General features: G+C 39.4%; 1 protein-coding gene across 1 annotated transcript; it reads right to left on the reverse strand.

Moving 5' to 3' along the window:
* Positions 1–12,644: 12,644 nt before the first annotated feature.
* LOC118592496 (integrin binding sialoprotein) lies at positions 12,645–24,650 on the reverse strand. Its single transcript, XM_036201524.1, has 7 exons — positions 24,613–24,650; positions 21,971–22,037; positions 21,829–21,879; positions 21,660–21,737; positions 17,934–17,996; positions 14,457–14,621; positions 12,645–13,988 (listed from the first exon to the last, which is right to left on the reverse strand). Exons 2-7 carry the CDS (start codon positions 22,022–22,024, stop codon positions 13,470–13,472), a joined length of 930 nt encoding a protein of 309 aa, XP_036057417.1. The 5' UTR covers positions 22,025–22,037; positions 24,613–24,650; the 3' UTR covers positions 12,645–13,469.
* Positions 24,651–24,890: the final 240 nt, after the last annotated feature.

Raw genomic sequence — 24,890 nt, forward strand, 5'->3', positions numbered from 1 at the left:
ATCAAGTCTCCCTGAAAAAGTAACAAAACCTCCCTTAGCAATGCCAGTTATGAGCTACAGACATGAACACACATGTATGCAACATCCTCCTCACTGGCAGTTCATTTCCTTTTAATATACAGACTATATATCTTATATATAATTACATCTATAAAATTATCATCTACATAAATATATGTAGTTTGCTCAGTTAGTTCAAAGTTAAGGGTTAATATTTTAATCTATTTTTCATGTCTGATTATTATCATGTAAAAACAAAAATCATTGACTATAATTATTTCAATAATCAATAAATAGAAATTAATTTTATAGGCATAATTATTTGTTCTGTTGGTAACCTGACATTTTTCCCTATGTGCTTAGAAAACTATCATTAAAAGCTTGTATAATTGAAAGTAGCAGTAAGGGGCAACATATCAGTTCCTAACTAAATCATTAAGTGTGTCAATATGGCAGATACAAAGGTGAGCAATGAATCTTATCAATTCGAGGCTAGTACCCCAGTGCACATCTTCATACTCATTAGCAACATTAGTCACTATGTAGGGGTCAGAGAAAGAAACAGCTGGAGCAATTTTTTTACTATAAGCATAAGCATTTACTAAATATTAAAATTAGCTAAACATCATTCTAAGAATTTTTCATGTGTTTTTTTTACTTGAGTCCCAATACAAAATTATGAACTAGGTGACTTTACCAGTTTTATAAACTAGGATGCAAACTCAGAAATGTTATGTAACATGTTCCATAATTGATGAATATTAATGAGCAGAACTGGGGTTAGTATTCTGGCAAAGTAGCTGTTTTTAACTGAGACTCTATGTCACCTAAAGTAAGATTCTGTTATTCCATCTAATTAAATAAAAGCCACATGCAGTCAACTTAAAGAGGATCCTATTTTATATAAAGTTCAGTAGAGCAAGCTTTGGAATACTCGCTTTTAGTTATGGAGTAAAGCACACGTGTGTAGTGTGATGGATGTTTCCCTGGGGCCCAGTGAGCTCAGCTAACCCAAGCAGCCATTACACTGAAAAATTACCAGCATAGCTCTGGACAGCAATCTGTTGGTCTTGATGGACATTACATATTTTACTGACACATGAACAGATAACAACCAATATAAAAATAATAATGTGATTTGTTGGAAGAAAATACTTTTATGAGGAAAGTATTTTAAATGTTCTTACAACATTTAAACATTTCATAGTAAAAATTTTTGCTCAGCAAAATAATGCAATTAAGATATATTGTAAAAATCCTAGTTTATATTCTTCTAATTTAATGTTATCTTATGGATCTACACCTAAATTCAAGCTATAATTTTGGCTCCTAAGTATTGAAGATAAGGACAGTCTACACATTTATTGAATAGCTCTGTGCTGGTAGATGCATCAGCACAGTGTTTATCAACAGAAGCACAGCTGGCTTCTCCTGTGTCTGGTTTGTCAATGGTGCAGCGCCCAGTTATTATCTGATAATAATGATAGTCAGCCCATGGGCCGATTTGCTGCCAAGACGTGCAGTTTAGTTAATGATCTCTAGCACTCTACCTATCGTATAGACCAAAGCACTGAATTTAGACAATTATCCTCAGCTGAGAACAGTCCCAGCTTGCACTTTTTTTCAATTAAGCAGATCAGTATGGCAAGGAACCTGCAAACTTTAGCAAGCACTTTTGATCAAAAGCAGTTCTCTGTAAGGAGCACATTACCTGGTGTCATTGACCTTTGGCAAAGCTCGGCTTCTTCGGGTTTAGCAGTCCCTGGGCATTTGCTGAAATTTAAAGTTTGCTAGAGCCCCAAGTGTCCAATCAGCATGGCCCACTAAGGACCAGTGAGGAGTTTGTCACAAGTGCCCACAAATGACCACAGGGGGCAAGGTAATTTTAATCTAAAAATGTTTTTGTGGTGGAAAGCTGCTATCAAATGTTCCAGAAAGAAGAATAAACAGAAAAATATAAATATCTCAGTTTGGACATTATGCTGCTAGATAATTAGAATTGATTTCAGAACTATTAACTAGAACTGGGTGGATGGCTTGCATATTTATAAATAGAAAATATTTGTAAACCAACAAATTTGTAAGTATTTTATTAAGTAAGTTTATAAACTTAATTGTGTCTGAATAAGATTCAGCAACAGCTAACGATGTTTTGAGTGCCTACTCCATGGCAGGCATTGGAGAAGCCTAGGTGAATGAAACAGAAAATAATTCTGTCTCATAGGGCTCACCATCCAATGAAGAAAACAGACAATGAACTACATTGTGTTAGAAGGGTACCCAGATGAAGCTCAAGCATTGGGAGTAAGGACACAGGGCTGGAACTTTACATAGAGAATCCTCGGAGGGCCTTAAACATGTACAGCATTACTCCAAAATTTGTCATAGGACTAAAACTCCCATGTGATAGCATTAAGCTTTTAGAAACTAAGTTATCAGGTGAGAATCCTTGTGAGTGAGATTAACCACTCTAAAAGACTGAAGGAAACAACCTCCACCCTTCTGCATTCCACCTGTCAGTCACATGAACATGCGGCTTGCGACCCACCATACCCCGAGGAGGAAGTAATAAGATGCCATCTTGGAAGGTGAGACAGTTATCTTCGACTGAACAGTGAACCTTCCAGCACCATTACCTTAAACTTCCCAACCTCCTAAGACCTCAAGAAGCTAAAATGGTGAGATGTCAACTTTTGTTCTCTTTAGATCACCAAGTCTGAGGCAGTCCGTTCCAGCAGCATGAACAGACTATGACAGAATGGTAGCTGCATGACTTGGCATGGGAGGACATTCCAGACAGAAGCTCTAGGAAGAGCCAGATCCATAACAGGGACCTGCTGGCTTATTCCAGAAGCCGGCCACTAAGCTGGAGAGACCAAGCAAGGAAACAGCAGAAAATACAAGACAGGAAGTTGACAGCGGAGAACCAGAAACCTGCAGGTCCTTGCATTTTGCCCTAAGAGGTAAAGCCCCTGCAGGATTGGTACTGAGGGCTTACCTACGCTACACACAGCCTCAGATTCATTCTCAGCACTACTTAAATAGAAATAACTGGGCAAAATTTAATGAACTGATTCATTTAATTTAATTCCAAGTTGAGAAAGCTACTAGAGATTTTGAGCAGAAATGAGATTGAAGGTGTGAAGTCTGGACAGAGTACAGAAGGCAGCCTAGAGTTCTTGCAATGATCTAAGCAAAGGCCAATGGGTCTCAAGGCAGGCAGGGACAGAGGAGTGAGGAAAAGTGGTTATTTGCATCATGTTTTCAGAGGAAGGACCATAGGACTTGGCTGCCCCAGGGAAGCTCACACCAGGGGATGCTCGTTGGGAGATTCAGTTGGCTGCAGGACAAACCCAGAATTTTGCCTTGTGATGGGAAAACTGAAGTTGCTTTTTATTGAAATGGGAAAATATTCAAAAGATACTTTTGAAGGGTGTGTTGTGGCTTTAATTTGGATAAAGATTTTTATTAAATCGTTAGGACATTGAGTCTGTGCTTCCTTTCCTTGGTGGTAGATGCTAAAATCAAATTGCAATTCATGTTCACAATAGTTAGGGAGGTTTTATTTGGTCTAAAAATATAGTAATGTCTAATGGGATGACTCACATTAGGTTTATGTATAAATCTACCAATAAAAGGTTATGTAAATTTTTAGACTTATACTTTATAAGAGCTACTTGTGCAAAAATACAACTTTATAATCAGCTATAAATAACATGTAATGAATTTTTTAAGCACAAGTTTCTGATTTCCACAAACTCAAATAGGCAAAAGTAAAATAAAATAATAATAAAAAGCAGAAAAAAAAGAGCAATATATTCCTGATACAGTTTTGGTTTGGACAATAACAGTTTGTTTAGTTTAAGCCAACCTTCTTGCTTCATACACATTCTACAGCTTCTTTTCTAAGGATCCTGAGTTGATTTTAAAGACTTATAAGAACTTTAAGCTATTGTGTGTAAAGAGAACCACATTGATTTGAAACCATCTAACTGAACGTTAGAATATTTGATCACTGTCATTGACAGTGGAGACACTTAGTCTCATAGTCATGTACTTAAACACATCTGAGCTCAAACCCAGATGTGACAAATTGCTCAAACTATGAAATTTAATTTTTTCAGCCTCCTTTTCTCCATCTAAGTATTATTCTAACTAATTTAATCCCTGTAACAACTCTGATGTAGATAATACTATTATCATCATAGCTTTTAGTGATGAGACACAGAATGCTTCAGGAATTTTCTTAAGTCCTCATAATCAGCAAATAGAAAAGCCAGAAATAGCATAGGAAATCTGGCTAATTAAGGCCAGTGTGTTCCATTGCCACATAAAGTCAGCATGAACATCACCAAATTCTGCAGGGTGCTTAGCACACTGCCTGCTTGCCCTGCTCACCCGTTGTTCCTGTTAGAACTGTCTGTGACCCAGGTGGAGCAGGCATACTTCTCTCTGTTCCTGCCCCCAGCCCCCTGTTGGTTTTCTTACCATGTCTTGTAGCACGAATCTTAAAAGGTCCTATTAATAAAAACACTCAGGAGCCAGATACTGGGGTGGATGCTGAAAGATCAGAGAAGCAGAACAAGCCACATCCAACCTCACCTCGCCAGTTCCTCAAACTGGAAGCTTCTGAGTCCTCATCCAAATGGATCTCAGCTGAACTGCTGCTCAAAAGCCTGAAAGCTTAAAAAGCCTCTAGTTCCTGGTCCTCACACCTTATATACCTTTCTGCTTCCTGCCATCACTCCCTGAGATTAAAGGCGAATGTCTTTCTGAAGCAAGACATGAGATCTCAAGTGCTGGGATTAAAGGTGTGTGTCACCATGTCTGGTTGTTTCCAGTGTGGCTTTGAACTCACAGAGATCCAGGTGGATCACTGCCTCCGGAATGCTAGGATTAAGGGTGTGAGTGTGCATGTGCCACCATTTTCTTGCCTCTATGTCGACCTAGTGGCTGTTCTATTCTCTGATCCCAGATAAGTTTATTAGGGTGCACAGTATATTGGAGGACACAATATCACCACAATGTCTTCTGTGTTTCACCTAATTGGTGAACGAAATCAGAGAGAGATGACAAGGCTGAAGTTTAAGGACAGGAAGGTGTATTTCCCGAGACATCATACACCAACTTCATCAGTGCTGAGTATTTGGGCGACAGGGACAGAACTAATAAGGAGAAGGAAGTGAAAAAATAAAGGCAGTAAGCAACAGTGAACCAAAACACAAATGGTAGAAAAGAGAAAGGAAAAAAAGAAAGATAAAACCGGTCATTTGTAACGATATTCTATTAAGCCAATAATCAATTCAGAAAATTTTACAATTGACAGCTCATTCAGTATTTTATACTTTTACACCATTCATAACTTTAATGATTCACACGCCGTGTTTTGTTTGTGCCTCATATAGAGACATGGAATGGCTTTTCACTGCTACACTCTTATAAGACTTTCATGTGTATGGAAATGTGCTTTTTCTCTGTTTCTCTTCCTTTCAAAAGAATGTTCCTGTCTATGAAAGAGATTTCCTATTAAAAATATAGATAGATAGATAGATAGATATAGATATAGATAGATATAATATATGTTATTCTGGTTTGAAAGAGCATAAGTTCTAGGAAAAGAAAGTTCACAAAATTTTAAGACTTCCTGACACAGCTCCTTGTCCTACCAAGGCGCAGACCGAGTGGAGCTAAATATACATGTTCTCAAAGCTGAAGTGAATTCAAAGAAAAACATTCAACTTAAGTCTTAAACTTAGAACCTACAATTGACAAAAACAAAAATAGTGAGACCCCTTTCTAGCTAGAAGTCTGGAGAGAGACATTCTGGGAAGAGGCATCTGAGTGATTAACGTTGATGTTCTGGGAGACTGACATTTTGTTTCTCGTCTCTTAGAACCCTGTCCTCTCTGCTGAATTTAAAACAAACAGACAAACATTTCCTAAAAGTTTTGTTTATATAGTCATCCTGGAAATCATGTCCTGTTTCAGAAGAAGAAGATGTTTTTATTTTAAATATACTTGTTCATAAGTATCAATATTCATCCTAAGCTACAAAAATGTCACTTTCTAATACATCACTGATGACCAACTTCTCATTTTCCTCCAAATTACTTGTATCTTCAGAAAAATTATTTTCCCTCAGTGTTGGGCATTTCACTCAAGTGCAGTACCATGGAGTGCCACAGAACAGCATGAAACTATGAAGATAGTTGTATCCATTTCTCCAGACCACACACCCATTCAACTATTACTACCAAAGAGAGGGTATGTCAATATAATTTGCCTTTATTTTTCTATTAAAAAGAAGTTTTATTACAACTTACGATGACGACTCAGAGGATGTAGTTAAAATGTAATTATAATGATATTAGCTTTTTCCTTCGGGATGTGGTGATGTCTTTGGAGGTGGCTACAAAGCTCTGTTGTGTGATTTCCAGGGAAAACACCACTCATTCTCAAAACAGCGTTTCTTCCAGAGGTTGCTACTGCTCTGTGCTTCGAGACCACAGGAGGCAGAATGTGACTTTTACCAGCTACTCTCTGTGTGATGGATACACATAACATTTTCTTACCATATTGGGGTGTATATAGTTTTCTCTTTATCTTTTCAGTTGATGTTGGTTTGTATCATGTTATTTTAGCTTTTCTTTAATGATTTCCTTAACTCCCGTGGATCCAGAGTCGCTGTCAGTCTCTGTCCTAGTTAACTACTTCTATGTAACATATTATCTCAAAACTTATTTTGAAATAGTACGTTAATTTCTTTCAGGGTTATCTGCGTTGGTGTGGTTTAGCCTGTGTGTTTTCACTTGCTATCTCTTACAGGAAAGCATGGGAGTAGGTGTAGACACTGCCTGCAAACTTACCCAGGCTGAACATCCAAGATGCCTTTAGTGCTGCTGCCCACGTGTGACCTTGTTTTCTGGCAGAATAAGCTGGACTTCTTTCATGGTGGCATTGAGACTAAGTCTCAGGTGGCAAAAAAAAAAAAAAAAAAAAAAAAAAGAGACCAGGACTCCAGCTGAAGTGTCTGCACAAGGCAAACTTACATTCAGTCAAGAGGGTGTTCTTGGAAGAGTAAACACATGCCATGCATTGGGTTGTTATTCTAACTCAGTGGTGCCTCTGTCTGTTCTCCATTGGCCAGGGTCTGACCTCCCAGTCTTAAGTTAATTGGCGATAACTGGTACACAGGAAAGGAAGGAGAGGAGCTACTGTTCCAAGAAGAAAAGGGTCACAACTCCACGCCACCAAATTCCTGGAACACAGTGATAAGCCTTTGTGAAAACAATGGCTCCCCTGGGTGGGCAGGGGATTCAAACATTTATATAAAATCTTAAGAGGTGGGGGAGATAAAAGGATTGGAGTTCCTTGTCCTAAACACAAGTTTTATGATATTTGCTGGAAAAGATTCATATTTGCTATTTCTTACAAAGGCACAAAATACCCTGGGTTGAAAACTCTTTAGCTAGACTTGTGTTCCAAGAAAATTACATAATTTTGTCCTTTCTCAGAAGATTCTGCTCTTCTTGTTTGAGAGCCTCAAGTCTCAAGAGCAGAAAACAGGGACTGCCAGGCTGTTTTGTGGAGTCATGGAGTCACATTTTCATATTGTGTCAAAGCGGTCAGGGTGAGTGGGGTGCAGGAGTGGGCCCCACACTTTGACAGTGGAGTGTTGGCATCACACTGTAGCTTATAAAACGGGAGCATGTGTTATAGCCATTTAAAGAGAATACAGGATGCCCAGGTCAAGACCTGATAGACAGTTCTGTTGTGGAATGTCTTTCTATATGCTGTGAATGTGTTGCTCTGATTGGTTGATAATTAAAGCTGTTTGGCCAATGGTGAGGCAGAATAAGGTTAGGCAGGTGTAGCTGAAGTTTTCTCCAATCCTGCCTGGCCCACAGTCAGGACAAATCTCTCTCACCCGCCAGTCCCACAGCTGCTTAGACCCAACCAAGTAAACACACAGGGACTTACATTACTTATAAACTATATGGCAGTGTCAGGCTTTTTGTTAACTGTTCTTATATCTTAAATTAACCCATTTCTATTCATCTATACCTTGCCAGGTGGATCGTGGCTTACCTGTAACTTACATCATGCTTCTCCTCATGGCAGCTGGCAGACTCTCTCTGCCTCAGCCTTCCACTTCCCAGAATTCTCTTCTCTCTTGTCCCGCCTATACTTCCTGCCTGGCTTCTGGCCAATCAGCATTTTATTTATACAGAGCAATATCCACAGCAGGCAGGACATTCCAACTAGAGAGAAAAGGCAAAGAGAGGAGATGTTGTTAGCCACTGCCAGAAGAAGCAAGATGTAAAGTACCAGTAAGCCCCAAGCCATATGGCAAAGTATGAATTTATAGAAATGGGTGAATTTAAGATATAAGAGCTAGCTAGTGAGAAGCCTGAGCCATTAGGCCATATAGTTTGAAAATAATAAAAGTTGCCTAGTGATTATTTTATAAAAGGCTGCAGGACTGTGGTTGAGAGGTTTGTCCTAACCGTAGGCCAGGTGAGACACAGAAAAACTTACAATTACATAGTTCAGGTGTTTGTCATTCAGTCAAGGTTAGTTTAAAGATGACTGGAGTTGAAGACAACCCTGTCTACACAACTTGAGTTGTGGTTTGTGTTTTACTGATGATTTTACATGATGCTTCTGTTGCTACCCTCAAGATCAAGATTTTCTCCATACAGATAGTGATCTACAGAATTTCAAAAGGGACATAGTGGGAAAATTATTTTTAAATATTACTTACAAAAATTTAATATGTTTATATCCAGAAATGTTCAGAGACAGCCACCGATTTCCACCAAAAAATAAAAATAAAAAATTTCACATTTTTGAGTAAAGTCTGAAATGAAGATGAGAGCCTCAGGCTGAAAGAGGAAAAAAATGAAGAGAACAAAAAGATGGGCTCACTCTGTGGACAGCCTAAATGATTAAATGTGCATCAATTTCTAAAAATAATCCTTACAGTTTGGCTTATCTAAAATCAAGGTTGGCAAACTGCAGCCTGAGGGCCACATTTGACACATCACCTCTTTTCAGGATCCAAGTCTTCTTGGTGTTCTTCTGTACCACACATATTTACACACTGTCCAGGGCTGCCTTCAGCACAGTGAGAGAGAAGCCATGTGGCTCCTAGCTATGTTCCCAAAATATTTGTTATCTGGTTCTTTACAGAAAAAAAAATGCTGAATTTGGCTTTACAGAAAATGAACAAATCTTAACTAAAATACTTAGGATAGAATTTATATTTCAGGAAGAAATAAGCAGGATCTCTCCATGTTACTGGATCATTTTTCTTCTTAGATGTTTGGAGTCGTGACATTAAGGGTAGAAGCCCTGTGGAAAAAAATATAATGTAATGAAAATTAACTTACATGAGAACTTTTTATTATTTAATCAACAAATCAATAATGTTAAGCCAGTGAATATTTTAAAAACCTAAAGGCAAAAACACGTCATTGTTCTTGGATCAATAAAAGGTCTGAGTGATTATTTTATGGTTTACTTTTAATAAAGTTTCATTCTTTTTTTTAAAGACCCATTATTCTTGAGTTTCTTTTCTGAAAAAGTATGTCTAGTGTTTTTAATTTTCCTCATACTTACACTGTTTATTCTCTTCATTCAAAGAGTCACTAAGAATCATGGCAAACTTTTTAGTAGAAAAAAAATCCAAAATGCAATCCTAGCCACATCTCTTTCTTTTCTGCTGGATAAACTCTCGAAGCCTGCATTAAAAATGGTGATGTTGAAAATCGAAGTTATAGTTCAGCAAGGGAGAACATTATAAACAAGAAAGCATGATGGAAAACAGCACTAGACTGGAAAGACGTAGATGCGGAGCATATATTACAACAATAAACTAAACCGTAGAGAAAGGTTTTGTGTTCTTCAAAGCGTAAACCTGGGTTGTATCTGGGTTAACATGCAGAACACTTGACTGAGACGTGAATTGATGAAACTCAGGAAGACTGGAAATGAGCAGTCAGGATAGAGGGCGACCACAGGGAGGGCGCAGTCATCTTTTAGAAGCAGCTGCTTTGTGGTCCTAGCAATATTCCCAGGTCATCAACTCACATCCAGCCTTCCCTGCCTGCCCGTCTGCCCTGCCTGCCTGCTTGTCTACCTGTCTGTCTGTCTGTCCTGCCTGCCTTTTCCCCAGTTTCAGCTGACTAAAAATCTTTCAACTACATTTCCTTAGCATTTGACTATAGCATCTGTGCAAGTCCATCTGTTCAGCTCTCATTACAGCCAGCTCCTCAATAGCAGAATGTCCTACCCTCAGTCACCTTTCACCTCTGGATTAGTGTTGTCTTGTGACCCTAGGAACACCAAGAACTGATATCTTGCTGCTCCTGTGTGCTTTCTCTAGGAGTAATAAACTGTCTAATTTCATTTGAGCCTATGTCTCCCTGGCGTGAATCAATTTAAATGGAGCACATCAATCTAACAGCTTCAGCAGCATCACAGGCCTGTAACAAACCCTTCTGTTGTTTAATAACTGGGACACCCTAACAAGGTCTAAGAGTATGTAGTCCTGGAAGTCTACATTTCAGTGGGAGTGGAGCATGATGAAACCCACTTAATACAATTTACCAAAAAACTACCTGGGTTATTTTGGAAAGCATAATGAATAAACTTATTTGGCTTCCCAGTAGCTTCAAAATAAATGTAAAATAAATGAATAAACAAACAAAAACACCCTGAAGCCAAAGACTGAGGGATCAGTGGAATTCTAAAGCCACGAAAGGAACTCATTTCCACAGACAGACAGAATTTAGAAGACAAGACTCCAGGAAGGAAAATAGACTGAGGCTTCTGAAGCTGATGCGCACCCTCTAAAGAGGAGGAGAGACGAGCCGGTTCTGGGTCCCGGAGGTGTGTCACACTCTAGCAGCAGCCTACTGCATGTTATAGGGGCCTGGGGGACTAATGACTTATGGGGGTAAATTAGCTGGCAAGACCAGACCCTCTGTCTCTAGCGTTCCTGAGCTCTGCACCATATCCTACTGCCTAGATAGCAAGATAAACCAATAGGAAAGGATCCTGGCTCTGAAAACATTCAGCATTCAAGTCATAAAACCTGGTTGGTTCTAAGCATGTGATGATACATTTCCAAGCAGTTCCCCCAGCACGAGAGTGCCCTGCCCATCTACGGCAGACGAGCAGAGCGGTGAGTGCTGGAGAATGGTAAAGCCACTCTGACTCTGTTTAACCCTGCCTGGCCCTTTGTGGTTTCCTTATGCCAATTGTTCACCAGTAAAATTGAGGATGATAGAAAGTGGGAAACATAAGAGGTTTATGAACGACAGACTTTTAAGATTACGAGATATTCTTGCCTATGTTAAAATTCTTAAGAATGAGAATAGTATTGTGCTTACACAGGATAAATCATTGTTATGTGGGGGAAGAGAGTGGGAAATAATCTCACCATGCACACCATGGTGGCCTGGAAGTTGCCATCCTACTGCATCAGCCTTCTGCAGCCTACTAGGATTATAGGCACATATCACCCTTCCTGGTTAATTCTTTTTGAAATAAATACTGAAGTATTGATGAAGCATCATGATCTCTACAAACTCCTCTTCAATGGTTTTGTAAAGAATTGTGTACACAGCGCGCGCGCGCGCGCGCGCGCGCGCGCACACACACACACACACACACACACACACACACACAAAGGGGGGTATGATGAGAATAAATGTGACAGAATGTTAACTAGTCATGAGTTTAGGGTTTAGGGTTAATTATCAACCTGAAAGAATCCCAAATCCCCTGGGAGATGGGACCTCTGGCCTATCTTGATTTTAACTGAGAAGGGAAGCCCCTCCCACTGTGGGTGGCACCAATCCCTGGCTGGAATCCTGCACTCTATGGATGGAGAAAGCAAATGGCCACTTTGCATCCCTGACTGATTGTGGCTACCATGTGACCTGCTGGTTCAAACCACAGCTGCCTCGACTTCTCTGCCATGAGAGCTGGCTGGTCCCCTTGAACTGTGAGCTGAAATAAACACCGTTCCCTTTATGATGTTTATGTCAGGGTATCCTATCACCTCGACACTCAGGCAGTGAGGGAGGCAGCAGGTGCTGTGAAGGCACTTACTGAGGAGTCTCCCGATTCTGCTGTCAAGGTCACTGAGCCGGTGATGACGGACCTAACGGCAATCAAACCAAAACCATTCAGACAAGATTCTACACTTTCATGTGCTGGATGTCTAAACATTGACTATGTGGGTTCACATATCTCATAATGGATGAATTAAAGGATATGTCAATTACGGTCGTCTTGCTTCTTTCATGTCTATATACTTACTTGAGGTTTGTTTCTAGGTTTATATTAAGGAGTCAATTGCTGTCAAGACTTTGTATACTAACTGTTTGTGTGTGTGGTGGGGGTTGGTGTGTGTTTGCATGTGTATGTATGTGTTTGCATGCATATGTGTGGTGTGTGTGTGTGTGTGTGTGTGTGTGTGTGTAAGAGTTTAGTTACCCCACTGTATGCCCTATTCCGTTTAAGATTTTGTAGGGATAAGTTTACCAGAAAAACACAGGACACCCAGTCACAGTTAAATATTAGATATAGAATAAGTCATTTATTTAGCATAACTTTGTTCCAGCTATTTCACAGAGACTAATTATTCATGGGGGGCATTTGTATTAAAAACCAATCATTGTTTATCTGAAATTCAAATTGAAGTGGGCATCATACAACATGTATTCATGTTGTTAAATTTACAACTCTAAAAGTATTTATTCCCTAGTCTATAAAGCTGATTCTGCCCTCAATTGTCAAACCTTAGTTGTACAGATTTATTGAAGAGAGGATGTTTCCAGATCCTCTGAGTTTTAAATCCTAATGGAAATAAGCTTGCTTTTTAGCAGAATTGTCCCAACCTCTTTAAACTCACATGCTTTCCAATGCCCCCCATTTCTTCTTAATTATGACACATTTCAAGAACTGCGTATTTATTTGAGATAAAACCCATGCATACAGGTCACATAAAATACATGAGGATGAGAATTAAACCTAATACAGTATTGGATAGGGGGTGTGATATAGGAACTACACAACTATTGTCTACAGTGTTGTTTATAAATCTCTTTCTAGGAGCCTTCTTGCACAAAGAGTATGTTTGGGCAGTTAGCAACAGTGCACACAGCACAAACACTGGAGAGTTACAGCCTCAAAGCATTCCATCCGGTCCCAGCTCAGAGATGGTGTACTGTTTGATCAATGGCCCTGACTTACAATGACCTTTCAAGTGACAGTCCTGGGAAAATAAAAAAGAAGCCATTACAAATAGAAGCATTTGCAGAGATCACTCGGGAACTGTAGCACCATTCCACACTGTAAAATGCGCATGTGTTATCTTGCACCTTCCTGAGTTGAACTTTGAAAATAAATGGTAGCCAGATGCAATGACAGCGTGGGGAATTCACCCCAGGGGGCCTTCACTGGTGGTAGTAATAATCTTGACCATCATAGCCTTCATAACCACGCCCCTTGTAGTAGCTGTATTCGTCCTCATAGGCGCGGTAATTGTCCCCGCGAGGCTCCCCGTTCTCATTGTCGTAGACTTGATACTCACCATTGTCTTCATTGTTGCCCATTTGTTCGTATTCTCCCCCATACTCAACGGTGGTGGTTTTTCTGAATGGTGGGGGGGTGGTCCCATAGGCTTCGGGTGGTGGGGTCGTATGCTGAAACCCGTCCAGAAGGTCAGCTGTCTTGGGGCCATCACTGATCTGCTCCATGCCCACTGTGGTCCCTTCAGTGACACTCTGTTCTTCCCCTTCTCCGTTGTCTCCTCCACTGCTGCCGTTCCCACCATCCACCTCGGTGGAGTTTGTGCTGGTGCCGTTGACGACCTGTTCGTTTTCATCTACTTCTGCTTCTTCGTTTTCATTTTCTTCCTCTTCCTCTTCTTCTTCATCGCTTTCCTTCTTTTTTGCAGGCTTGGCATCTCCAGCCTGAAAGACAAGGTTTGAAATCATCCATATCTAGTTGTGAAAAAACTCTTCTGCGGATGGCCTTGTTAGGGATGCTGTTTTGAGTTAAAGATGACTTAATTTGTGAAAGAATCAGTGATGTCTTTAAAAGTTCAGAATAGATACCTTTGTAATGGCTTTTGATGGGCTGGGGGCGTGTACCTGATAAGCCTACCCTGCACACCATGCTTCCTTGGCTCTGCCCTGCCCCGCCCTCCACTTTCTCTGTCTTGGGAGCCGCACCTCTGAAGTGGGATGGTACAGTAGCTTGGGGAGGAAATTCACAGAATGTCATTCCTCATTTGTAATCGGGGAAAGTCTATCTATTCTTACTTCTTTAATGAGGTAATAATATAAATAAGGATGGTAATAAATCGTATGTGAATGGTGTCAGGGAAACATGGACATCAGCAGAGAGATGCAAACAGGTCAACGGTTGGGACGCATCACCTTCTTGGGCAGTTGGAGTGCAGCTAGTCCTACAGTGTCTGTTCCCATCGTAGTCTCGGCCACATAGACTGCTGTTACACCAGAGAGCGTGGTGTTCTCGGCCTCTGCCTCCTCGTCTTCATTCCCCTCAGAATCTTCATTGTTTTCCTCTTCATTTGAAGTCTCCTGGTGAGAATATCCAGAGTTCAAAGTTTGCTATAGCTGGAATAGAGCGCCAAGACTTGTTGGGTCTCCAGGCACCATTTGGAAACACCCTCAGCTGGCACATTACTGCCTGCCTGCGTGCCATTTCCCTTCTTATTTCTACGAACTCAACGTTACTTAATCCTATTTACCAGCTGGTGGAAAGCTACAGTTATTTATACTTTCTATTTTACCAACTTAACAGTATTTGTGCTTTAGACATTTGGTTCACAATTATTTCTTGTGCACAAAAAATCCATAGTAGTATATGTGATATTACATGAAGATGATTAAAAATTAAGACTTGGGCAAATGCACATTATAATCTTTAATGTTTTATTTTATTTATTTTGCTATGAGATAATAGTTTGTAAATTGAGATAATCTGTCGGTATAATTAATACCTACCAGTAAAAATCTGGATCTTATATGTTTAAATTTAAATAAATAAATTTAAATAAATGATTAGTGGAGAGTTGAATTTACTTGAAATGTATTTCTGGGAGATTGTGATGTTAGGATAATGTTAAGATTTCAGGAAAATGAACTAAATCTGAGTTTGATCTTTCTTTTGAAAATAAATGGACTAAAGCAGGATTTTTCTCATTAAGTTTGTGAATGCTATAATTTCAGTGAAGGGTTTGATACAACCCAAGCCCACACTTCCAAGCTAGGTGTGCCCAATATCTCATGAGTGGTATACTATCTGGTTTTTTTTTTTTATAATTAGTCCATATTAAACTTTTTAGTGGTCTAAGGAGAAATTCTTAGTGTCATTGGAGAGATTCTATGAGGCTGTGTTAGTTGGCTCTTTTCCCCTCATTTCATTGATGAAAAAGCTGACATGCAGTGATACAATGACCTGTGAAGTCAAATGGGTGAGAATTCATCATTCATGGTGGCAGGGTCAACACTGAAGAGTAGTCAATCTCTTAATGTATACAATTTCTCCTCTTAGATTCCTTCTTGGCCCAGAAACTTAATTTAAGAATGTTCTTGTGGAAACAAATGAAAAAGGAAATGGGTTGGACTTCAAATACCTTATTAGATAGAAAAGTTATCCATATCCATGACCCCCCTATAATTGCCAAAATGAATGAAATAAACAGGTATTGGTGAGAATGGGATCAGTAGAAGCTTTGTATGAGGAGAGGGGGCTTTGCCTGACTGCTCCTACTTTGGAGAGCCTTTAGTAAAGCTGAACATATGCACATGGTTTGACTCAGAAACTACACTTTCAAGTAAAATAACCTCCCCAAATCAATGTGTAGTCACTTGAAGAAGTTCTAGAATGTTCCCAGCAGTACCACCTTTGTAGCAATCCTAATTTGGAAACTACCAAAATACCAATTTTCAGATGACTCATACATTGCAACACATTGATACAGTGAAATACTGATAGGAAGCCTGGGTACTCAATGAGGAGAGAATAATTTGGAAGAATCCCTGAAGGTCAGAACAACAGAAGCTCTTAAAAAAGAATGTATACTGTGTCATCCTATATGTAGAATCTGTATATGTATAGAGTGTATAAAATATATAAAAGTAATAGAGTATTGTGTATTAAAAACAAGCAGAAGCTAACCTCCTCAATTAAAGTCAAACTCATGGTAGTCCATGGTGGGAGTTGATTAATGTAATTTGGACATGTTCTATTTTTATATATTAGTGTTGATTTACTTACATGTTCAGTTTCTGAAATTTCAGTGAGCTGATAATGTTATCATGTGTGTTTCAATTAAACAAGTCTGAAGTGCTTTATGGTGTGTGTGTGTGGGGGGGGTGTTATCATCAAATAGAAAATGTGGCCAAGTAGTTTCCTCATATGAATACAAACCCTGGGGTTTGTATACCTAGCCAGAACTCTCTGTTAAATTTTAAAGAAGAAATTAAGATGAAAGCATGTCTAGAATCTTGCAGATGGAAAATTCCCAAATCTACCCACCTTTCTATGATTACTGTAAACGAATGATCTTTGGAGCATCTATTCCTTTGACATTTCAAAACCAAATCACCAACTATTTACTGGGCATCATATATGCATCCGGATTGTGCCAGGCAGTATGAGGAATTACAGCAGGAGGCACGGAACAGTTCTTCCTTGAACAGAGTTTAACATAGCGTTCTTGGGTCCTAGGGGATTTGAACAGAAGAAACAGGAGGACCTACATATTCAGAGGTGGCCGACAACGTTTTGGGTCTGCCATAATTTTGCCAGAGGCCTGATGCTTCTATATTCACCTCCAGCACAGCAAACCAAAGAACTGCTGCCAAGAAATGCATCCTGTAACTGGGACATGCAAAGTCCGCTTCACAGTTGCTGGACAGAAAACAGCTGTGGTAACATGGATGAGTCTCCTTAGTTTTGGAGTCCAACTGAGCTGCAGCAAGATTTTGAAAGATGTGGGGCAAACAGGTCCTGGCATGGCACTATTTTTAAGGCTTTCCCTCCACAGTCAGGGTAACTATAGCACAGGAAATGTTACACTTAGCCAGAAGGAAAAACTAATACTTGGTCACCATTCAAGTTGCCACATCTTTTATCTTTGGCTTTTAGGATACCTGACACAGATGTTCCATTTTTGGCTATCATTTTCTATTTATAAACACCACCCAGAAATACCTGAATTTGGAAGGTTCCCAAGCCAAGAGTAGTGATAATTGTCTATCCGGGAAAATATATTCTAATAGCATGTTTCCAAGATGCCAATTATAAACATAATACCGTGATTTTCAACCTATCTAAATGAATTTTAGCCATTAAGTACAGTAATTTAACTATTTAGGGAGATGTTTATATATCTTGGGCATTTTAGTTTCTGTAAGTTAATAATTAGACAAAAGTCTATTAAATTACTATTAAAGAGACTGACCGTATTCTGTAGATTAAGTCAGAATACCACTAGAGGTATCAGTTGGCTTCACATCCTGCCCACCAAGGAAGGTGCATGGCGCCAAGCTTGAGATTACTTTTTTCTTGCTTACTATCATAGGCATCCAATATAAATAAACATTATGCTGCTTTTCAGTGGTTTTACACTTCCCATAAATGCAGACACCTTTGTTTTGGGGTACTGCATCTAGGTAATTTTAACCCCACATTGCAATGGTGTTTAAAGTGAGTTGGTTTAGTTGCTTCTAACTCAAATAATATTCTGCCTGTCCAAAATAGCTGGTTATGGGTAGCTGGCAAGGCAGCAGTGGGTATTTGCTGAGTCCAGACTGCATAGAATATTTTCCTTTTAGTTCCTTGTGTTGCCTGCCTTGTTAAAGAAGATACAGAAAATGTCTTACCTCTTCCCCCTCTTCCTCTGAACTATCACCGTCTCCATTTTCTTCAGAAGAGTCACTGCCTCCCTAAAACATACATATACATATATACATACACATATACATAGTATTTGTGCATGTGTATATACACATATGATGCATAAAGACAATTAAAATTTCCTGATGATTAAAATGTAACTCGCAGAGATGTTTACTTATATTTGTTAGTATTATAAGTTTGGTTGATTTGTTAGCACAGAACAGTGTCACGCTAAAGTGAGAAAGATGTGAGCACCTTGGGCGTATATGAAATGAGGGCAGAAACAGCTGTTTTCATAATGAACAGCCTATGAATGAGGTTACTCACTTTCAACTTCCCAAACATAGACAATGTGTTGAAATATTACATTCTATGCAAAAGCCAAAATAACAAATCACAAATTGCTTAGTTCTGGAGGAATGAAGAAACTACTGAGTTCCTTCTCCAAGAAGGAACTATTCAAAAAAGTGTGATTTCTCCAACCATTTCTAAGCAGGTCTCAGACTAAGCTATAGATTGCCTAGTCTTATTTTCTTACAAAATATAGGTGATAATGATTTAGCTTACTATAAAGTGTAAAGTGTTATTTGACAGTCCTCTTAAATACTACAATCTAAATCATAATTTGATTTAGAGAAACTAAATTTGTATCCCTAGATTCTCAATTTAATTAAAACTAATTTTAAAACCGTGTTCATTGATAGATGCACAGTTAAATTAGATGAAAGATATAAAAGCACTTACGACTTGGCGGGGTGATAATAAAGTAAACCAAGGATCCTACACATAAAACATGAGTCAATGAGTTTTATTGGGGTCTTCATTGTTGTTGCCTTTATATTGTTTTGTTATATTCTTACAGTGCTGGGGATTAAACTCAGGGCAAATACTCTACACATTAGACATATCCTAATTCTGAGCTTTCTTCTTTTTATTTTTTTAAATCAGAACTTCCAAGTCAAGAGAAGAGACCCTTGATCTTTCTACCAAAGATAACCCAAAGGGAATCTCCCTTCCTATTCCACACTCAATCCCAGCAGACTCAGGGATCCATTCACGCCTAGCTTCAGAGACTGCCATTTCCTGCCTCTCTATGCCAGCTTTGATTCTGATGATCAGTTAAGCATCCTGTCCTTGGAGAACATGACTGAGAAGGACCGTTAACTTCTGAGTTAGGAATAAGTCTGTAGAGGACTCATCCCTCTGCTGCTCATGGCCGTCCCTGTTGGCCTCATTCTCCAGGTGGCTGTGTCACCCAGCCAAGGAAAGGGAGCTTGCTGCCTTGGCCCAACAATAACTTTGGGTGGAAGAGTAATTAGATCCTCACTACGCTGCCATGACCTAGTAGTTACGCTGTTCCACACCCAGGGGGAATAAAATAAATCATTCTGTTTGAGCTATTTCCACTTATTAAGTCAAATATAGAGGACCATATATTTATCCAGGCAGAGCTGTTTTTCTCCACTGGGAGTGTGTTAGGCATTCTTCATGCTTCCTTCACTGTATTCTCCTCGCTAACTCCGCTAACATTCCACCATCAGTGTGTGTGGTGGGAGACAATTTTAAAACTATGTAGGATACTTAAAGGCTTGTATTTTACTTTGTTAATGTTTTAAATCACTTTCCTTTCTTTTACTTACTACCAGTTTATCATAAAGTCTTACTGATTCTTCCAGATCCTTTCATGTATTTATATAGACACATGAGAGATGATGGGCAGATAAAAGACAGATGAACAGGTAGGTGTCTTGATGGAGGGCAATTCTGAAAATCCACATTTGTATGCTAGCTGAATATGATAAAAGAAATAAAGTTGAAACTTGCTTTCTACAAGTTGGCACACTAATCAAATATCATCTTAATCATAAAATATAATTTTTCACTAAAATAGCTTAGGATACTAATTAAGCTGATTTACACTTCTGTTTCTATAGCTCAGCATGGAGACAATCTATGGTAGATTTGTTGCTGGCTTTGCAACCCATCTAATGCATTACATGCAGATTGCTATTTTATGGATGACTGCCCCTAAACAGACTTGCTAACTAACACATGAATTTTGAAGTCAATAAAATATAACTCATGGGGTCAGGATGACAACTTTGGACAATAAATAGATGTTGACATAAGATAGGAGACATCAAACTTTGTAAAAACAGGAGCTTGTCACAAATATCTCAGAAAGTTGTAGGTGGAGATGTTCTTTTTTTTAATTTTAAAACAACTACCTTACAAGTTCTACTTAAATTGGTCAAGCCTCTATGTATATAATTTGTGATAGAAGTATATTTGACTTCTATGAACTTTGAATATATCAGTGACAAGAGACTGTAGCTTTACCAATATTAGTATACTATGGACATTTTAGTTGGAACATGCACACACACACACACACACACACACATATATGTATATATGTATTCTAGGTGGGAATGGTTGTATCTAAGTATTAGATATTTCACAAAAGTTAGCCAGCTACTTAGGAACTAGAATTTATATCATTTCTGTTTTAGAAAGGGAACAAAATTTCCAAATGGACCCTGTTTATTTCTGGGCCTGAGGTGAACCAAGGAACGAAGGACAATTCTGAAAACCCACAACTCTTGTATCACTCATGCTTATATTTCTGCGGCCACACAAGTTCCCTATAATTACAATGGTGCTAGAAATACCTGAGGGTTATGATTTCCTATCATTGCATGGGCTAGAGAGGGGTTAGCCTGACACATAGTAAGACTTGGAGCCAAGCCACTGCGCCGAGGCATCGTTCACAGGATCCTGCCACTTTCAGTGCCTTGGGAGTCCTGGGTCAAATGGTGCATAATTGACACTCTGAACCCAAACTGTACAGTCACGAAAATAGTGTCACGCTAGTGTTTTGTGTATTTAAGACCAGCACCACACCTCCAGTATCCAAAGACCTCTTTCACAAATAACCCAGCAAAAATGGGATGCCTCGATTTTAGCTTTAGTTATTTTTTCCTTCCTGTTTACAAATTTTACTGATTTTTTTTTTCCTCACAGGCTTCCTATATTTCACAAGTTTCTCTCTTTCCTCTGCAGTGCTTGGGCCAGACCCATTATGATTGTGCTCCATGTGTGACCCACAGCCCTGCCACCTAACACGGTAAGGGTTCCAGACATCATCTTCGCTGCCAGGGAGTTATTAGGGCCTCTGGTTGTCTGAAGACTCAGGTGCGTATGGACTTAGTTAGCTTTAGGAGACCTCAGGGAATGCTGAAATGTCAGATGTGAACAGCTGGGTGGCAGCACTGAGCCAACCATAATGACAATTAGTGATTTTATCTCAATTAGTGATCTTATCACAATTAGTGATCTCATCACCAGCTTCCTTGTCAGTAGCTGATAAAATGCTTCACTTTTATGAACAGATTCGAGGAACACTTGAACTCACTTGTTTTCATCACCCCCACTGTTCTCTCTCTCTCTCTCTCTCTCTCTCTCTCTCTCTCTCTCTCTCTCTCTCTCTCTCTCTCTCTCTCTCTCTCTCTCTCTCTCTCTCTCTCTCTCTACTTTGTCTCTTGTGTTGAAAGAAAGCTTGGGTTTTTATAATAAATTCTGGTTTCCATAGCAAGAAAGAGGAATCTGGATGAATGGTGTTGGGAGTGGATTCAGATGTCTGGGTGTTAAATTTAATGCCCATCATCAAAATATGAAGAGTGGAAAAGAAAATTAAGTTTTGCACTTACCTGGACTGGAAACCGTTTTAGAGAAGGATAAAAGTGGGCATGTTTGTAAAGAAAATAGCGTGGCCGGTACTTAAAGACCTGCATAAATAAAATGAAGGTCATGATCACACTTAGTGTGCAATTATATTAGAATAAATGTAGGCTAGAGACATTTTCTAAAATTACTTGCCCCATTTTCCTCAGAATCTTCAGCTTTGACTCTACGATGGAAATTTTTCATCTGTCCAAAAGAGCATTTTATTGTTACAGACCCCGATTACATAAAAAAAATGTAACTACCAAAAATAAAGGTTTTTCCACAATGAACTTACTGAGAAAGCACAAGCCATTCCCAAAATGCTGAGCAAAATTAAAGCAGTCTTCATTTTGCAATTATTTCTGCAATCCAAGAAGGGAAACAGTTAGCAGATATTAAAACATAACGCATAGCTCATTTGCTCATAAAGAATTCAGTTCATCTTATTTTGTCCAACTCTCATTTAAACTAAGTATAAGAGAGTTTCTGGTTGGAGAGGTGTGGTTACTTGCTTGGCATGAATGAGGACCTGTGTTTGACCCCCAGCCTTGAAAAAGTCTGCTTATTTTTCCAAGTCCTTCCACTTGTATGGTAGTTGTGTCTGAAGAGCGCTGAGCTCCCTATTTGATTCACCCATTTTTTCTGTGTCTTGTTAGTGGAGGATCTTTGGATCTCTGCCTCAGGCTCTGAATACTCCCGATGTTCCACACGGGGTGAAGCCATCTCCAAAGGGCACTGATGGGAGCATCAGCCACAGCAGCCAGTGGGCGTGTCTGTGCATCTCGTGTCCCATTCAGTTGATGAGAGTTAAAAACCAAGCAAAGCTCAGATGTGCTGAAATGGTTCATTTACCCAGTGGACGACAAGGAGTTTCCAGCTTCTGTGCATAGAACTAAGAGTTCATTCCTAAAATAGACAGTAGGGGCCCTTTCCCTAAGAATACGTCAGAGTTGGTTTGGGACCTGCAAGAGAGAGGGAAAAGTGGGAGATGGGGGAGGGAGGGAGGGAGGGAGGGAGGGAGGGAGGGAGGGAGGGAGGGAGGGAGGGGGAGAGAAGAAAGAGGAAGAGAAAGAGGGGGAGAGACAGAGAAAGACAGACAGACACGGAGAAAGGGAGGGAGGAGGAAAAGGGAAGAAATGAGAAAGGAGAGAAGCAACCCATAACATCTGAAATGCTGCTCTAGTGAGAAATAGTGCTTGAGAATCTCTTCTGGAGGTATGGGACAAAACTCCTTAGACCAGGTTTCCCCAGCTCCATTTAAGCTTGGCATCTCTTAGTGCGGAGCTCTGTGGTAGGTGTAGATGTTCTATGGAGCAAAGGTGCAGCTGCCAGTGGGTAGGTAGTCCTGGGCAATCCTAGGTTTGCAGCAACAGCTCTCCCGTTCCACACAGCTTCATCATCAATAGAAGCAGACAGCGGAGTGTTATCCTGAAATTCTCTTTTAAAACTCTATCCTCTAGAGGTTGAACAAACTTCCCTGGATTTCTAACACCTGTTCAGCCACAGCGGATGGGAGCTGCTTCAGACACGGTGACAATTTGGTGATACAGCAGGAATGGCAATTACTCTAGATACATTTTGTAATGAAATATTTAAAATGTCTAAAACTCCTGTCATGTATTGTACTCTGTGGGGACTTTTTTTTTTTTTTTATTTTACATCATCACTAGCATTTACTACAGCTTTACTGTGTATTAGATACTAAATAACCAGTATGCAGACACATTGGTGGTGTGGGAATTTTGATTGGATGTGTACACACTGTTTTCATCTTGTTTCTTGGAATTATTCATATTTGTTTGTGTGCAAACAAAAGACAGAGAAAAGGAGCAGGAGAGAGAGAGAGACAGAGACAGACAGTGAGAGACAGAGAGACATATACAAAGATAGTTTAACAAATTTAGAGGAGCAAAGGGGTTTAGCCCCTGAACATGGACCACCTGTTTAAGAAGACTGATGAGACTGTCTAGGTGGTACACTTAGGAGGTGGATGCAGGAGAATCAGGAGTTCAAGGACATCCTTGGCTACATAGGAAATTCAAAGTAAGCTATCTGATATCCTGTATTAAAAAAAAATAGCAACAAAGAAAGAACAGAGGAAGAGGAAGAAGAAGGAGAAGGAGGAGGAGAAGAAACTTTGCTTTATAGCTTCATTAAAATGTGATATTCATAATATTCAAAGAATTTAAAACAAATAGAGGGACCTGTAGATAGAACTGTGATAAGAAAATTTTCTCACATGAAATCATGACCTAACTAGAATGAAAGCATGGCAGAAATGATAATATTTTATATATAAAAACAAGTGAAACATTAATGCCTCAACTGGCTGCCCATGTTATCTTATTTATTTTTTGATTCACCAAACAATAGAGTCTTCTGCAGTGGCCACTGCTGACTTGGACAACTCAAACACTCTAAACAATTGTGTTATAATTACGTATAAGGTAGCAAAATCATTTACTTCTCTAGTAGTATACATTTCCTTACTGGTTTTAGAGGTATAAGATATGAACACTTTAAAATTCAATACAGAATATATTGAAAAGATATTGTGTATTATTGAAGTACAGATTAGGTATAACTTATGGAAAATGCATATACCTAGTCAGTTTACAAATGTAAATACTACTGCAGTTAGATTGCCCTGAATTTATCAGCATGAGAAAGACAGTTAGTTGCCTAGCAGATATAGAAACAGAGAGGAAGATGCAGCGTTTTCCCAATCTGAACAGTTTACTTGCTTGCTCAGGTTAAGAAGTCTGGAAAGAAAGCTAAATTCAGAGGTCCCATGTCATAGTATACAAAAGTTCAATCAGAGCCATTGTGCACAATGCAATAAGACCCACATTTCAATAGAATAATTCCAAGCCAGATCCACACACGGAAGCCTGAGGTGCCCGGCTGTGAGGCGAGGAAGTTTGTTGGTTGTCTTACCCTTTGGCAGTCCTGGCTGGGGTGAGTGAGTGGCACGGATTGTTCCCTCTGGTGTCACTCACTCATTCACTCGCTCTTGCTGCCTATAAACCTTCTCTGCCTCTCAGCAGCCAATCACAGCCATGGTCAGCGTGACGTCAGGCTCACCAGAAAACCCCAAACTTCAACACGTTTTCAAGATTCAGGCTCAGTTGAATAAACATGAAAGGCGGGTCTAGTGCCAAGAGGTTTGCATTGTGGGATTTAATTGGAGGGTTAGAAGAAGACGGCAGTTAGGG

The sequence above is a fragment of the Onychomys torridus genome, chromosome 10 (genome assembly GCF_903995425.1).
Source record: "Onychomys torridus chromosome 10, mOncTor1.1, whole genome shotgun sequence".
In the NCBI taxonomy this organism is placed as follows: Eukaryota; Metazoa; Chordata; class Mammalia; order Rodentia; family Cricetidae; genus Onychomys; species Onychomys torridus.

Excerpts from the sequence above, each read along its gene's own strand:
- LOC118592496 (XM_036201524.1), bottom strand. The coding sequence starts at position 22,024 with ATGAAGACTGCTTTAATTTTGCTCAGCATTTTGGGAATGGCTTGTGCT. Across the intron at positions 21,880-21,970 it reads GAATGGCTTGTGCTTTCTCA|ATGAAAAATTTCCATCGTAG; the intron begins GTAAGTTCATTG and ends TCTTTTGGACAG. Across the intron at positions 13,989-14,456 it reads CACTCCAACTGCCCAAGAAG|GCTGGAGATGCCAAGCCTGC; the intron begins GTGATGCGTCCC and ends CTTGTCTTTCAG.